The 15,160-nt window shown below is 40.6% G+C and overlaps 1 protein-coding gene across 1 annotated transcript in view; it reads right to left on the reverse strand.

Annotated features, from left to right (window-relative positions):
- ndc1 (NDC1 transmembrane nucleoporin) overlaps window positions 1-3,304 on the reverse strand; it is a gene marked incomplete in the record, with an annotated part of 29,330 nt that extends 26,026 nt beyond the window's left edge. The window contains 1 exon segment of the mRNA XM_055866045.1: window positions 3,059-3,304. Within this exon segment, the coding sequence (XP_055722020.1) occupies window positions 3,059-3,097 (39 nt within the window).
- Between the last annotated feature and the right edge of the window lie 11,856 nt (window positions 3,305-15,160).

Consider the following 15,160-nt stretch of genomic DNA (forward strand, 5'->3'; position numbering starts at 1 on the left):
TGCCCTGCCCACTTCACTGTTGCTCCAAGCAGAGGAAACTGCAGTTCTGAAATACATCAAAAAGCGTGAAGACCAGCCTGAAACCCATACACGCCGCAGCGTACATGTTGGACCCCAAGTATGCTGGCAAGAGCATCCTGTCTGGTGCAGAGATCAACAAGGCCTATGGTGTTATCACTACCGTGTCTCGCCACCTTGGCCTGGATGAGGGCAAGGTTCTTGGCAGTCTGGCGAAGTACACTTTCAAGCAAGGGCTTTGGGACAGAGATATAATATGGCAGTTATGCCAACATATCTCATCAGCCACCTGGTGGAAGGGACTTTGTGGATCTGAGGCTCTTTCCCCTGTTGCCTCCATCATCCTCCAAATCCCACCAACATCAGCCGCCTCAGAGCGCAACTGGTCCTTGTTTGGGAACACACACACACACACACACACACACACACACACACACACACACACACACACACACACACACACACACACACACACACACACACACACACACACACACACACACACACACACACACACACACATACCAAAGCACGCAACAGGCTGACCAATACAAGGGTTGAAAAATTGGTGGCCATCCGGTCAAATTATGCTTTTTGAGTCTGACAACGAGCCATTCTCGACAAGGTTGGAAAGTGACAGTGAAGATGAGGCCTCAGAGTCTGATGTTCAAGAGGTGGACATTGAGGAGGTCCAGGGAAAAGACATGGAAGCCTGAGAGGAAGACAACCAAAGCTTTAGTTTCTAGACTATCATTTTACATTTTTGGGAGATGCGATGGATCATGAGGATCATTCAATATTCCCCTTTCTTTTGTTGTTCAGTGAAATCATTCCATGTGAAGAGTCAACTCATTTAAAGTTTTAAAAAACTATTTAGTTACGAATGTATTTCTTTTGGAAGGATTTACCTATTTGCAATTATGTCTACTTATGATAAGGGAAAAGGTTTCTGTTTCTATCTCCATATGATATGGTAAATATATCCAATGCAAAAACATTTACATTTAAATTGTATTAATTTGCATATATTCCTGTTAATTCCCATATATTCACAATAATTCCCACAGAAGGTTTCCACCTCTGAATATTCACTGTCAGTGATTTATTTAGAATTCAAGGGACTTTTAACCAGCATGGCTACCACAGCATTCTACAGCGATATGCCATCCCATCTGGTTTGCACTTAGTGGGACTATCATTTGTTTTTCAACAGGACAATGACCCAACACACATCCAGGCTGTGTAATGGCTAGTTGACCAAGAAGGAGAGTTTTGGAGTCCTGGCCTCCACAATCACCCGACCTCAACACAATTTAAGATGGTTTGGGATGAGTTGAACAGCAGAGTGAAGGAAAAGCAGCCAACAAGTACTCAACATATGTGGGAACTCCTTCAAGACTGTTGGAAAAGCATTCCTCATGAAGCTGGTTGAGAGAACGCCAAGAGTGTGCAAATCTGTCATCAAGGCAAAGGGTGGCTACTTTGAAGAATCTAAATTATATTTTTGCTTACTACATGATTCCATATGTGTTATTTCATAGTTGATGTCTTCACTATTATTCTACAATTTAGAAAATTGTCAAAAATAAAGAAACCCTTGAATGAGAGTACGTGTGTCCAAACTTTTGCCTGAAATTATGACCCCCTTCATCAGTAAGCTATTCATGCAGGCTATTGGGAAACACAAGCACTTACCTAAAAAAAAAAAAAAATCACCTCGCTATTTATGTTGAATAAATTAGTCTTAATCTGAACTAAGCAAGTTGCTAAATGGTTCAGTCTAAATCTTGTCTAGGATCCTATAGGCTACCTGAGATGAGATGTAGGCCTATCAGGGGCAATAGGCAACCCGCTTTTATCTAACCACAACATGGCAAAACTGAATCACAATCATCAACCCAGATTTTAGTCTGTAGTTTATACACCTATTGAAATGACAAGTCAATCTCAGGTAATGGGCCGTTTATAACGGTTTATAGCATTAACATCTGGCACAGAATAACAGATAAATTGCCAGAAAATAACCTCAAATTAATTTATTAAAAGTTAGTCCAAGTGGTTCTTGCTCAGAGACGGAGATCCTCTGTCCAACTTTCATCACTCAAACTCTCCTGTTGGATTAATCTATGTTACGGACATACGCAAAGGGGATTTATTTACAATTATAAACCTGGTTAAAGCCCTGAATGCTGATTAACTGAAAGCGGCAGTATATCAGACCATATACCATGGGGTATGAGAAAACATGACTTTTAATTACGTTGGTACACCGTTTATTATAGCAATAAGGCACCCCGGGGCTGTGTTGTTAATATACCACGGCTAAAAGCTGTAATCCAGGCACTCAGCTTTGAGTCATGATTAAGAACAGCCCTTAGCAGTGGTATATTGGCCATATACCATACCCCCTTGTGCCTTATTGCTTAATCATAGCAGTCAAACGAGTTAAATCGACATCCATTGATGGAAAATGATCTGGCGAGTTTAATAAGTGTGAATGATTTCATCTCTTGCCACAGTCAGTCATAGCTTGCAATAACTACTATTTTGAGGAAACACGAATTACACTTCTAATGTCGTTACAAGTTACTATGTTATTCCTTCTAATTAGAGCGATAACATTATAGAAATGTGTGTATATAGGGTGTATTGTATAAATACGGCAACTCCACTCTTGCTGTGAAAAAAAAACAAGTATTGGGCTGGTTATCAGGCTTTTTGTGCGGGTTTTGAGTAGTATGTATTGGGCTAGAAATTGGAGACAGACCCTCTGGTCAAAGCTGTTCGCTACGTTAAACTACTAAGTTACCTAGTTTATGTGAAACTTGAAAATCTAGCTAACTTTTCTACAATTACACACAGCCAGCAACAACTAGTGTTCTTGTTGTTATACTAGCCATGAAATGTAGCTACTGTTACTAGCTAACTAGTTAGTAAATAGCAAGCTAGCTACTGTAATTGGATAACAACCACGGGTAACTAACGTTACCTAGCTAGCTAGCTAACTGTGGTTGATTTGTTTTAATAGGGCAGTGCTTACCTTACGAACGAACCAACAACTTTGATCCGCTGAAAACATTTTTTTTCGATATAAAGATTTTTGATTTTTGAAAAAAGTGTTCAAAAAAATGTGCTAGCTAGTTGTCAAACTTCTAGATAACATTATATTCTTGTGCAGTTTCGCATATCGCGCGGCACATGCATTCAAAGGACAAGTCAGGACCCCTTTCAAAGTCTGTCCAAAGAGACTACAGTATAAAGAGAAGCTAAAACTGCTTCTCCAAGACAAATCCCCATCACAGTTGTAAGCGATGTCATGGCGACGTTGGCTAATTAAACTCATGCGTAGAAAACACTTCATCCGGTCTCGCCGCCGACCTGCGCATGTGCAGGCTGTCAAAATCAAAGGCACTCCATCGATATTTATTATTTTTTAATTTTTTATTTAACCTTTATTTAACCAGGTAGGCAAATTGAGAACACGTTCTCATTTACAATTGCGACCTGGCCAAGATAAAGCAAAGCAGTTCGACACATACAACAACACATAGTTACACATGGAGTAAAAACAAACATATAGTCAATAATACAGTGAAAAAAAAATAAGTCTATATACAATGTGAGCAAGTGAGGTGAGATAAGGGAGGTGAAGGCAAACAGATATATGTATAAATAAATAAAATATAAAAAGGCCATGGAGGCGAAGTGAGTACAACACAGCAAGTAAAATAAAAACTAAAAAACACTGGAATGGTTGGTTTGCATTGGAAGAAAGTGCAAAGTAGAGACAGAAATAATGGGGTGCAAAGGAGCAAAATAAATTAATAAATAAATACAGTAGGTAAAGAGGTAGTTGTTTGGGCTAAATTGTAGATGGGTTATGTACAGGTGCAGTAATCTATGAGCTGCTCTGACAGCTGGTGCTTAAAGCTAGTGAGGGAGATAGGTGTTTCCAGTTTCAGAGATTTTTGTAGTTCGTTCCAGTCATTGGCAGCAGAGAACTGGAAGGAGAGGCGTCCAAAGGAAGAATTGGTTTTGGGGGTGACTAGAGAGATATACCTGCTGGAGCGCGTGCTACGGGTAGGTGCTGCTATGGTGACCAGCGAGCTGAGATAAGGGGGGACTTTACCTAGCAGGGTCTTGTAGATGACCTGGAACCAATGGGTTTGGCGACGAGTATGAAGCGAGGGCCAGCCAACGAGAGTGTACAGGTCGCAGTGGTGGGTAGTATATGGGGCTTTGGTGACAAAACGGATGGCACTGTGATAGACTGCATCCAATTTATTGAGTAGGGTTTTGGAGGCTATTTTGTAAATGACATCACCGAAGTCGAGGATTGGTAGGATGGTCAGTTTTACAAGGGTATGTTTGGCAGCATGAGTAAAGGATGCTTTGTTGCGGAATAGGAAGCCAATTCTAGATTTGACTTTGGATTGGAGATGTTTGATGTGGGTCTGGAAGGAGAGTTTACAGTCTAACCAGACACCTAGGTATTTGTAGTTGTCCACATATTCTAAGTCAGACCCGTCCAAAGTAGTGATGTTGGACAGGCGGGCAGGAGCAGGCAGCGATCGGTTGAAGAGCATGCATTTGGTTTTACTTGTATTTAAGAGCAGTTGGAGGCCACGGAAGGAGAGTTGTATGGCATTGAAGCTCGCCTGGAGGGTTGTTAACACAGTGTCAAAAGAAGGGCCAGAAGTATACAGAATAGTGTCGTCTGCGTAGAGGTGGATCAGAGAATCACCAGCAGCAAGAGCGACATCATTGATGTAAACAGAGAAGAGGGTCGGTCCAAGAATTGAACCCTGTGGCACCCCCATAGAGACTGCCAGAGGCCCGGACAACAGACCCTCCGATTTGACACACTGAACTCTATCAGAGAAGTAGTTGGTGAACCAGGCGAGGCAATCATTAGAGAAACCAAGGCTGTCGAGTCTGCCAATGAGGATGTGGTGATTGACAGAGTCAAAAGCCTTGGCCAGGTCAATGAATACGGCTGCACAGTATTGTTTCCTATCGATGGCGGTTACGATATCGTTTATGACCTTGAGCGTGGCTGAGGTGCACCCATGACCAGCTCTGAAACCAGATTGCATAGCGGAGAAGGTGTGGTGTGATTCGAAATGGTCGGTAATCTGTTTGTTGACTTGGCTTTCGAAGACCTTAGAAAGGCAGGGTAGGATAGATATAGGTCTGTAGCAGTTAGGGTCAAGGGTGTCCCCCCCTTTGAAGAGGGGGATAACCGCAGCTGCTTTCCAATCTTTGGGGATCTCAGACGACACGAAAGAGAGGTTGAAGAGGCTAGTAATAGGGGTGGCAACAATTTCAGCAGATAGTTTTAGAAAGAAAGGGTCCAGATTATCTAGCCCGGCTGATTTGTAAGGGTCCAGATTTTGCAGCTCATTAAGAACATCAGCTGACTGTATTTGGGAGAAAGAGAAATGGGGAAGGCTTGGGCGAGTAGCAGAGGGGAGGGCAGTGCTGTTGTCCGGGGTAGGGGCAGCCAGGTGGAAAGCATGGCCAGCCGTAGAAAAATGCTTATTGAAATTCTCAATTATAGTGATAGAAAGTTGTTTTTTGACGAAAATGAAAACATGTCACTTTCACGAGGTTGGAGTAATAACATGTTCAACTACTTAACACGTTGGCTTGAATCTCAGTTCTGCCTTTAGATTTCGAGAAAATTAACAATTAATGAATTTTTTCACTTCTCTCATTGACTTCTTAAACCCCAAACCCCGGCCTAGTCTGTTAGGTCCTTTTCGGAAGCGTTCCCAGAAGGAACGTAATCTTGCGCCTCTGGGTTTAGAAACTCTGTGGTCTTTCACATAGAAATTAGGTGGTGGGCCGAAGCCTAAAAACGTGAAGTTGATCGATCCCCGTTGAGGGAGGACCTGATATTTTGTATATGACAGTACAACATTCTTATGATGACTATAAAATGTGTTGCCATCTTAACTTGTCATAAAAATTATATTTCAACACCCTGTCTACTCAGGCAAATTTGCAAACTGCTAAACTTGGAACCAATAGGATCTCCCGTACATACCCCTCGTGATGAAGGTAGCCAATGGCTGTCGGATGTAAACACAGCTTCCAATGAAAACTCGAGCTGCTTCCTGTGCGTGCGTGCATGTGTGCGCGTGCGCGTGCTCCAGAGACGGAAATAAGATCTGTTTTGGAGTGAAATATGCAGCGTGCAATAAGAATTGTCCTGATCGTATGAAAAGGAAACACCGTTGACCAGTGGTGTAAAAAGTCTCCAATTGTTATACTTGAGTAAAAGTATAGAAACCATAATAGAAAGTTACTCAAGTAAAAGTGAAAGTTACCCAGTAAAGTCCTACTTGAGTAAAAGTCTAAAGGTATTCGGTTCTAAATATACTTAAGTATCAAAAGAAAATGTAATTGATAAAATATACTTAATAAGTATCCAAAGTAAAAGTATAAATCATTTCACATTTCTTATACTAAACAAAGCAAACGGCACAATTTTCGTGTTTTTAAAATGTATGGATAGCCAGGGGCACACTCCAACATCATTTACAAACGATGCGTTTGTGTTTAGTGAGTTCGCCAGATCAGAGGCAGTAGGAATGACCACGTATTCTCTCGATAAGTGTGTGAATTGGACCATTTTCCTGTCCTGCTTAGCATTCAAAATGTAACGAATACTTTTAGGTGTCAAGGAAAATGTATGGAGTAAAAAAGTACATCATTTTCTTTAGGAATGCAGTGAAGTAAAAGTAAAAGTTGTCAAAAATATAAATAGTAAAGTAAATTACAGATACTCCCAAAAACGACTTAAGTAGTACTTAAAAGTATTTTTACTTAAGTACTTTACACCACTGCCATAGCCAATGTATTAAAAGCTAACCAATGTTACAGTCTGACTAGCCAAGCCAGCTACTGTAAATGTCCATTTACCTGCTCAGGAGGCTAGTGTTTCATTAGCTGTTTCACTGTCAGTGAATTACATTGTTGAATCATGTTTTGGCATAATTATATGTCTCATTTTAAGTAACTAGCTGCAGGCTTAAATAAACATTAAATCATATGCTTTGCATAGAAACCCAAATAAAAGCACGTAGATAGAATTATGTGTCTCATGTATGCTAGAATGGAGGTTAAAAACACTACAGTAACATTTGCATATTAGCCAACAAATCTTAGCCTACACATATACCATACCTTGCAATACAATCTTCTGTAAAAAACAGTTGTACAATGTGCTCTGCAAAAAGATGACCAGAGTTTGATTTCTAAACCAGATGAGTTCTCCAATAGCAGCTGCCCAATACCATGGTGGGAATGGATAATGTTGGATGTATTTAACTATAAAGTAAAGAGAATGATAAAGATAAATAATATATAAAGTCTGGAGAATGATAAAGAGCCTGACTTTCTAAATTCTTTCCAATCCATCCATTGTTCTACTGACTATGACTGAGTGTGAGACGTGTTTAACATAATGTACATTTCACACATATACATTCAAACACAAACACATTTAATGTTTCACCATTTATTGAGTACGGGGAGAGATTGTAAAGGTGTCTCAGGCAGTTTATAGAGAGAGAAGTGCTGCGGGAGGCACAATCTTTACAATGTTGCTGTCCAGATATGAGAGCTTTACCATCTATGCCAAAAGGCTGGGCCGCTAATGGAGAATGTAGTACTGTCATCAACCCATGCTTCAGTATTCCCCCTTCTCTCTAGGAACATTCATGTGCCCAGGTGACAAACAGTTGAAGTCGAAAGTCATTCAAACTCGTTTTTCAACCACTCCACAAATGTCTTGTTAACAAACTATAGTTTTGGCAAGTCGGTTAGGACATCTACTTTGTGCATGACACAAGTCATTTTTTCAACAATTGTTTTCAGACAGATTATTTCACTTATAATTCACTGTATCACAATTCCAGTGGGTCAGAAGTTTACATACACTACGTTGACTGTGCCTTTAAACCGCTTGGAAAATTCCAGAAAATTATGTCATGGCTTTAGAAGCTTCTGATAGGCTAATTGACATAATTTGAGTCAATTGGAAGTGTACCTGTGGATGTATTTCAAAGCCTACCTTCAAACTCAGTGCCTCTTTGCTTGACATCATGGGAAAATCAAAAGATATCAGCCAAGACCTCAGAAAAAAAATTGTAGACCTCCACAAGTCTGGTTCATCCTTGGGAGCAATTTCCTAATGCCTGAAGGTACCACGTTCATCTGTACAAACAATAGTACGCAAGTATAAACACCATGGGACCACGCAGCCGTCATAACGCTCAGGAAGGAGATGCGTTCTGTCTCCTAGAGATGAACGTACTTTGGTGCGAAAAGTGCAAATCAATCCCAGAACAACAGCAAAGGACCTTGTGAAGATGCTGGAGGAAACGGGTCCAAAAGTATCTATATCCACAGTAAAACTAGTCCTATGTCGACATAACCTGAAAGGTCGCTCAGCAAGGAAGAAGCCACTGCTCCAAAACCGCCATAAAAAAGCCAGACTACAGTTTGCAACTGCACATGGGGACAAAGATCGTACTTTTTGGAGAAATGTCCTCTGGTCTGATGAAACAAAAATAGAACTGTTTGGCCATAATGACCATCGTTATGTTTGGAGGAAAAAGGGGGAGGCTTGCAAACCGAAGAACACCATCCCAACCGTGAAGCACGGGGGTGGCAGCATCATGTTGTGGTGGTGCTTTGCTGCAGGAGGGGCTGGTGCACTTCACAAAATAGGTGGCATCATGAGGAAGGAGAATTATGTGGATATATTGAAGCAACATCTCAAGACATCAGTCAGGAAGTTAAAGCTTGGTCGCAAATTGGTCTTCCAAATGGACAATGACCCCAAGCATACTTCCAAAGTTGTGACAAAATGGCTTAAGGACAGCAGAGTTAAGGTATTGGAGTGGCCATCACAAAGCCCTGACCTCAATCCTATAGAAAATGTGTGGGCAGAACTGAAAAAGCGTTTGTGAGCAAGGAGGCCTACAAACCTGTAAGCTTGTGGAAGGCTACCCGAAACGTTTGACCCAAGTTAAACAATTTAAAGGCAATGCTACCAAATACTAATTGTACCAAATACTAAGTGTATGCTACCAAATACTAAGTGTATGTGATCTTCTGACCCACTGGGAATGTGATGAAAGAAATAAAAGCTGAAATAAATCATTCTCTCTACTATTATTCTGACATTTCACATTCATAAAATAAAGTGGTGATCCTAACTGACCTACAAGACAAAACCCACAAAGAAAAGACAACAGGCCAATGCATATGTGGTCTGAATGTCTAACAGTGATGGCGGGGCTAGTTCAAACAGCAGTGGGATGGTTTTCCTCACAGGTGAGGGAATCAGCTGAGCCCATGCTTGCTGAATAGCACCTGGTTGGTCTCTGGGAGCAGGACAAAGGAGAGGACAGCTGAATAGCACCTGGTTGGTCTCTGGGAGCAGGACAAAGGAGAGGACAGCTGAATAGCACCTGGTTGGTCTCTGGGAGCAGGACAAAGGAGAGGACAGCTGAATAGCACCTGGTTGGTCTCTGGGAGCAGGACAAAGGAGAGGACAGCTGAATAGCACCTGGTTGGTCTCTGGGAGCAGGACAGCTGAATAGATCATGGAAGACAAAAGTGAGAGAAGAATGAATCACAGCAAAGGATTGTAGTTTATGAGCAAGAAAATAACCTCCTCACAGACTAAATAAATGCCACCAACCGGGCTACAAGGAAAAGGATAGAGGCTCTGCATCCTACTGCCACTTAGCTACAGATTGTATACCAGAAAACGTGATTTAAACAAAGATTGTTGGTGTCCATTACTGGACGTTACAGGTTTGCCTATACAAAACGCTACCATAGATTCTTCAACTACCCTGGTATTGGCAATACTCTCTTCATTTTCAATTCTGGAAATCTGTTAACTTACAGTGCATTTGGAAAGTATTCAGACCCCTTTCCTTTTCCCACATTTTGTTACGTTACATCCTTATTCTAAAATGTTTTTTTTTAATGTCTCAATCTACACAGAATACCCCATAATGACAAAGCAAAAAACATGTTTTTAGATAATTTAGCAAATTTATTCGAAATAAAAAACATTCAGACCCTTTGCTATGAGATAAAAATTAAAAATAAATTCAGCTCAGATGCATTCTGTTTTCATTGATCATTCTTGATGTTTCTACAACTTGATTGGAGTTCACCTGTGGTAAATTCAATTGATTGGACATCATTTGGAAAGGCACACACATGTCTATATAAGGGTCCACAGTTGACAGAGCATGTCAGAGAAAAAAACAAGCCATGAAGTCGTAGGAGTTGTCCGTAGAGCTCCGAGACAGGACTGTGTCAAGGCACATATCTGGGGAAGGAAACCAAAACATTTCTGCAGCATTAAAGGTCCTCAAGAACACAGTTTCTCCATCATTCTTAAATGGAAGGAGTTTGGAACCACCAAGACTCCTAGAGCTGGCCGCCCGGCCAAACTGAGCAATCAGGGGAGAAGGGCCTTGGTCAAGGAGGTGACCAAGAACCCGATGGTCACTCTAACAGAGCTCCAGAGTTCCTCTGTGGAGATGAGAGAACCTTCCAGAAGGGCAACCATCTCTGCAGTACTCCATAATCAGGCCTTGTGGTAGAGTGGCCAGATGGAAGCATCTCCTCAGTAAAAGGCACATGACAGCCCGCTTGGACTCTCTGACCATGAGAAACAAGATTCTCTGGTCTGATGAAACCAAGATTGAACGCTTGAATGCCAAGCATCACATCTGGAGGAAACCTGGCACCATCCCTACATTGAAGCATGGTGGTGGCAGTATCATGCTGTGAGGATGCTTTTCAGTGGCAGAATTGTGGGAAAGATGAACTGAGCAAAGTACAGAGAGATCCTTGATGAAAACCTGCTCCAGAGCGCTCAGGACCTCAGATTGGGGCGAATGTTTACCTTCCAAAAGGACGACAACCCTAAGCACACAGCCAAGACAACGCAGGAGTGGCTTCGTGACAAGTCTCTGAATGTCCTTGAGTGGCCCAGCCAGGGCCCGGACCTGAACCCAATCAAACATCTCTGCAGATACCTGAAAATAGCTGTGCAGCGATGCTCCCCATCCAACCTGACAGAGTTTGAGAGGATCTGCAGAGAAGAATGGGAGAAACTCCCCAAATAAAGGGGTGTACCAAGCTTGTAGCGTCATACCCAAGAAGACTCGAGGCTGTAATCACTGCCAAAGGTGCTTCAACAAAGTACTGAGTAAAGGGTCTGAATACTTATGTAAATGTAATATTTCCTTTTCTTCTTTTTTTTAATTGTAAATACATTTGCAAAAATGTTGATTTATGAGGGAGAAAAAACAATCCATTTTAGAATAAGGCTGTATCTCAACAAAATGTGGGAAAAGTAAAGGGTCTGAATACTTTCCGAATGATCTGTTAAATAAAAACATAGACTGGACCAATTACAGTCTGTTTTAGGCAACAGAGGGCCTAACAACAACATTAACGGATGATCACATGACAAGCCATATCTCCTCTGAGATGTTTTCAGATCACATGACAAGCCATATCTCCTCTGAGATGTTTTCAGATCACATGACAAGCCATATCTCCTCTGAGATGTTTTCAGATCACATGACAAGCCATATCTCCTCTGAGATGTTTTCAGATCACATGACAAGCCATATCTCCTCTGAGATGTTTTCAGATCACATGACAAGCCATATCTCCTCTGAGATGTTTTCAGATCACATGACAAGCCATATCTCCTCTGAGATGTTTTCAGATCACATGACAAAACATCATGTTTTCTTTCCAAATCATCTTTATTTTTTATCTTCATTTATTTTTATTCATCCTCATGTTTCCACATTAGCCTTTTTATATATTCCATTCATACTCTATATACTATTCTGTCTTTATTGTATGTGTCCATTCGTTTCATAATGGAGAAAAAGCCTTACAGTATGTTATAAAGCCTTACAGTGTGTTATAAAGCCTTACAGTATGTTAAAGCCTTACAGTATGTCTTATAAAGCCTTATAGTGTGTTATAAAGCCTTACAGTGTGCTATAAAGCCTTACAGTATGTGTTATAAAGCCTTACAGTGTCTTATAAAGCCTTACAGCATGTGTTATAAAGCCTTACAGTATGTGTTATAAAGGCTTACAGTATGTGTTATAAAGCCTTACAGTGTGTTATAAAGCCTTACAGTATGTGTTATAAAGCCTTACAGTATGTGTATTAAAGCCTTACAGTATGTGTTATAAAGCCTTACAGTATGTGTTATAAAGCCTTACAGTGTCTTATAAAGCCTTACAGTATGTGTTATAAAGCCTTACAGTGTGTTATAAAGCCTTACAGTATGTTAAAGCCTTACAGTATGTCTGATAAAGCCTTATAGTGTGTTATAAAGCCTTACAGTATGTGTTATAAAGCCTTACAGTGTGTTATAAAGCCTTACAGTGTGTTATAAAGCCTTACAGTGTGTTATAAAGCCTTACAGTATGTGTTATAAAGCCTTACAGTATGTGCTATAAAGCCTTACAGTATGTGTTATAAAGCCTTACAGTGTGTTATAAAGCCTTACAGTGTGTTATAAAGCCTTACAGTATGTGTTATAAAGCCTTACAGTATGTGTATTAAAGCCTTACAGTATGTTATAATGCCTTACAGTATGTGTTATAAAGCCTTACAGTAGGTGTTATAAAGCCTTACAGCATGTTAAAGCCTTACAGTATGTTATAAAGCCTTACAGTATGTGTTATAAAGCCTTACAGTATGTGTTATAAAGCCTTACAGTATGTGTTATAAAGCCTTACAGTATGTGTTATAAAGCCTTAAAGTATGTGTTAAAAAGCCTTACAGTATGTGTTATAAAGCCTTACAGCATGTGTTATAAAGCCTTACAGTATGTGTTATAAAGCCTTACAGTATGTGTTATAAAGCCTTACAGCATGTGTTATAAAGCCTTACAGTATGTGTTATAAAGCCTTACAGTATGTGTTATAAAGCCTTACAGTATGTGTTATAAAGCCTTACAGTATGTGTTATAAAGCCTTACAGTATGTGTTATAAAGCCTTACAGTATGTGTTATAAAGCCTTACAGTATGTGTTATAAAGCCTTACAGTATGTGTTATAAAGCCTTACAGTATGTTATAAAGCCTTACAGTATGTGTTATAAAGCCTTACAGTATGTTATAAAGCCTTACAGTATGTTATAAAGCCTTACAAAGTGTTATAAAGCCTTACAGTGTGTTATAAAGCCTTACAGTATGTGTTATAAAGCCTTACAGCATGTGTTATAAAGCCTTACAGTATGTGTTATAAAGCCTTACAGCATGTGTTTTAAAGCCTTACAGTATGTTATAAAGCCTTACAGTATGTGTTATAAAGCCTTACATTATGTGTTATAAAGCCTTACAGTATGTGTTATAAAGGCTTACAGTATGTGTTATAAAGCCTTACAGTATGTGTTATAAAGCCTTACAGCATGTGTTATAAAGCCTTACAGTATGTTAAAGCCTTACAGTATGTTATAAAGCCTTACAGTATGTGTTATAAAGCCTTACAGCATGTGTTATAAAGCCTTACAGTGTGTTATAAAGCCTTACAGTATGTGTTATAAAGCCTTACAGTATGTGTTATAAAGCCTTACAGTAGGTGTTATAAAGCCTTACAGTATGTGTTATAAAGCCTTACAGTAAGTGTTCATTGGTTTCATAGAGAAATATAGCCTTTTTATTTTAATTGTATTTCACCTTTATTTAACCAGGTAGGCCAGTTGAGAACAAGTTCTCATTTACAACTGCGACCTGGTCAAGATAAAGCAAAGCAGTTCGACACAAACAACAACACAGAGTTACACATGGAATAAACATACAGTCAATAATACAGTAGGAAAATATATATACAGCAAGTGCAAATGAGGTAGGATAAGAGAGGTAAGGCAATAAATAGGCCATGGTGGCAAAGTAATTACAATATAGCAATTAAACACTGGAATGGTAGGATGTGCAGAGGATGAATGTGCAAGTAGAGATACTGGGGTGCAAAGGAGCAAGATAAATAAATAAATACAGTATGGGGATGAGGTAGTTGGATGGGCTATTTACAGATGAGCTATGTACAGGTGCAGTGATCTGTGAGCTGCTCTGACAGCTGGTGCTTAAAGCTAGTGAGGGAGGTAAGAGTCTCCAGCTTCAGAGATTTTTGCAATTCATTCCAGTCATTGGCAGCAGAGAACTGGAAGGAGAGGCGGCCAAAGGAAGAATTGGCTTTGGCGGTGACCAGTGAGATATACCTGCTGGAGCGCATGCTACGGGTGGGTGCTGCTATGGTGACCAGTGAGCTGAGATAAGGCGGGGCTTTACCTAGCAGAGACTTGTAGATGACCTGGAGCCAGTGGGTTTGGTGACGAATATGTAGCGAGGGCCAGCCAACAAGAGCATACAGGTAGCAGTGGTGGGTAGTATATGGGGCTTTGGTGACAAAACGGATGGCACTGTGATAGACTGCATCCAATTTATTGAGTAGGGTTTTGGAGGCTATTTTGTAAATATCATCGCCGAAGTCGAGGATCGGTAGGATGGTCAGTTTTACGAGGGTATGTTTGGCAGCGTGAGTGAAGGATGCTTTGTTGCGAAATAGGAAGCCGATTCTAGATTTAATTTTGGATTGGAGATGTTTAATGTGAGTCCGGAAGGAGAGTTTACAGTCTAACCAGACACCTAGGTATTTGTAGTTGTCCACATATTCTAAGTCAGAACCGTCCAGAGTAGTGACGCTGGGCGGGCGGGCAGGTGTGGGCAGCGATCGGTTGAAGAGCATGCATTTAGTTTTACTTGCATATAAGAGCAGTTGGAGGCCACGGAAGGAGAGTTGTATGGCATTGAAGCTCATCTGGAGGTTAGTTAACACAGTGTCCAACGAAGGGCCAGAGGTATACAGAATGGTGTCGTCTGCGTAGAGGTGGATCAGAGAGTTACCAGCAGCAAGAGCGACATCATTGATGTATTCCGAGAAGAGAGTCGGCCCGAGAATTGAACCCTGTGGCACCCCCACAGAGACTGCCAGAGGTCCAGACAACAGGCCCTCTGATTTGTCATACTGAACTCTATTGGAGAAGTAGTTGGTGAACCAGGCAA

This window comes from Salvelinus fontinalis, chromosome 17 (assembly GCF_029448725.1).
Source record: "Salvelinus fontinalis isolate EN_2023a chromosome 17, ASM2944872v1, whole genome shotgun sequence".
NCBI classification, from domain to species: domain Eukaryota; kingdom Metazoa; phylum Chordata; class Actinopteri; order Salmoniformes; family Salmonidae; genus Salvelinus; species Salvelinus fontinalis.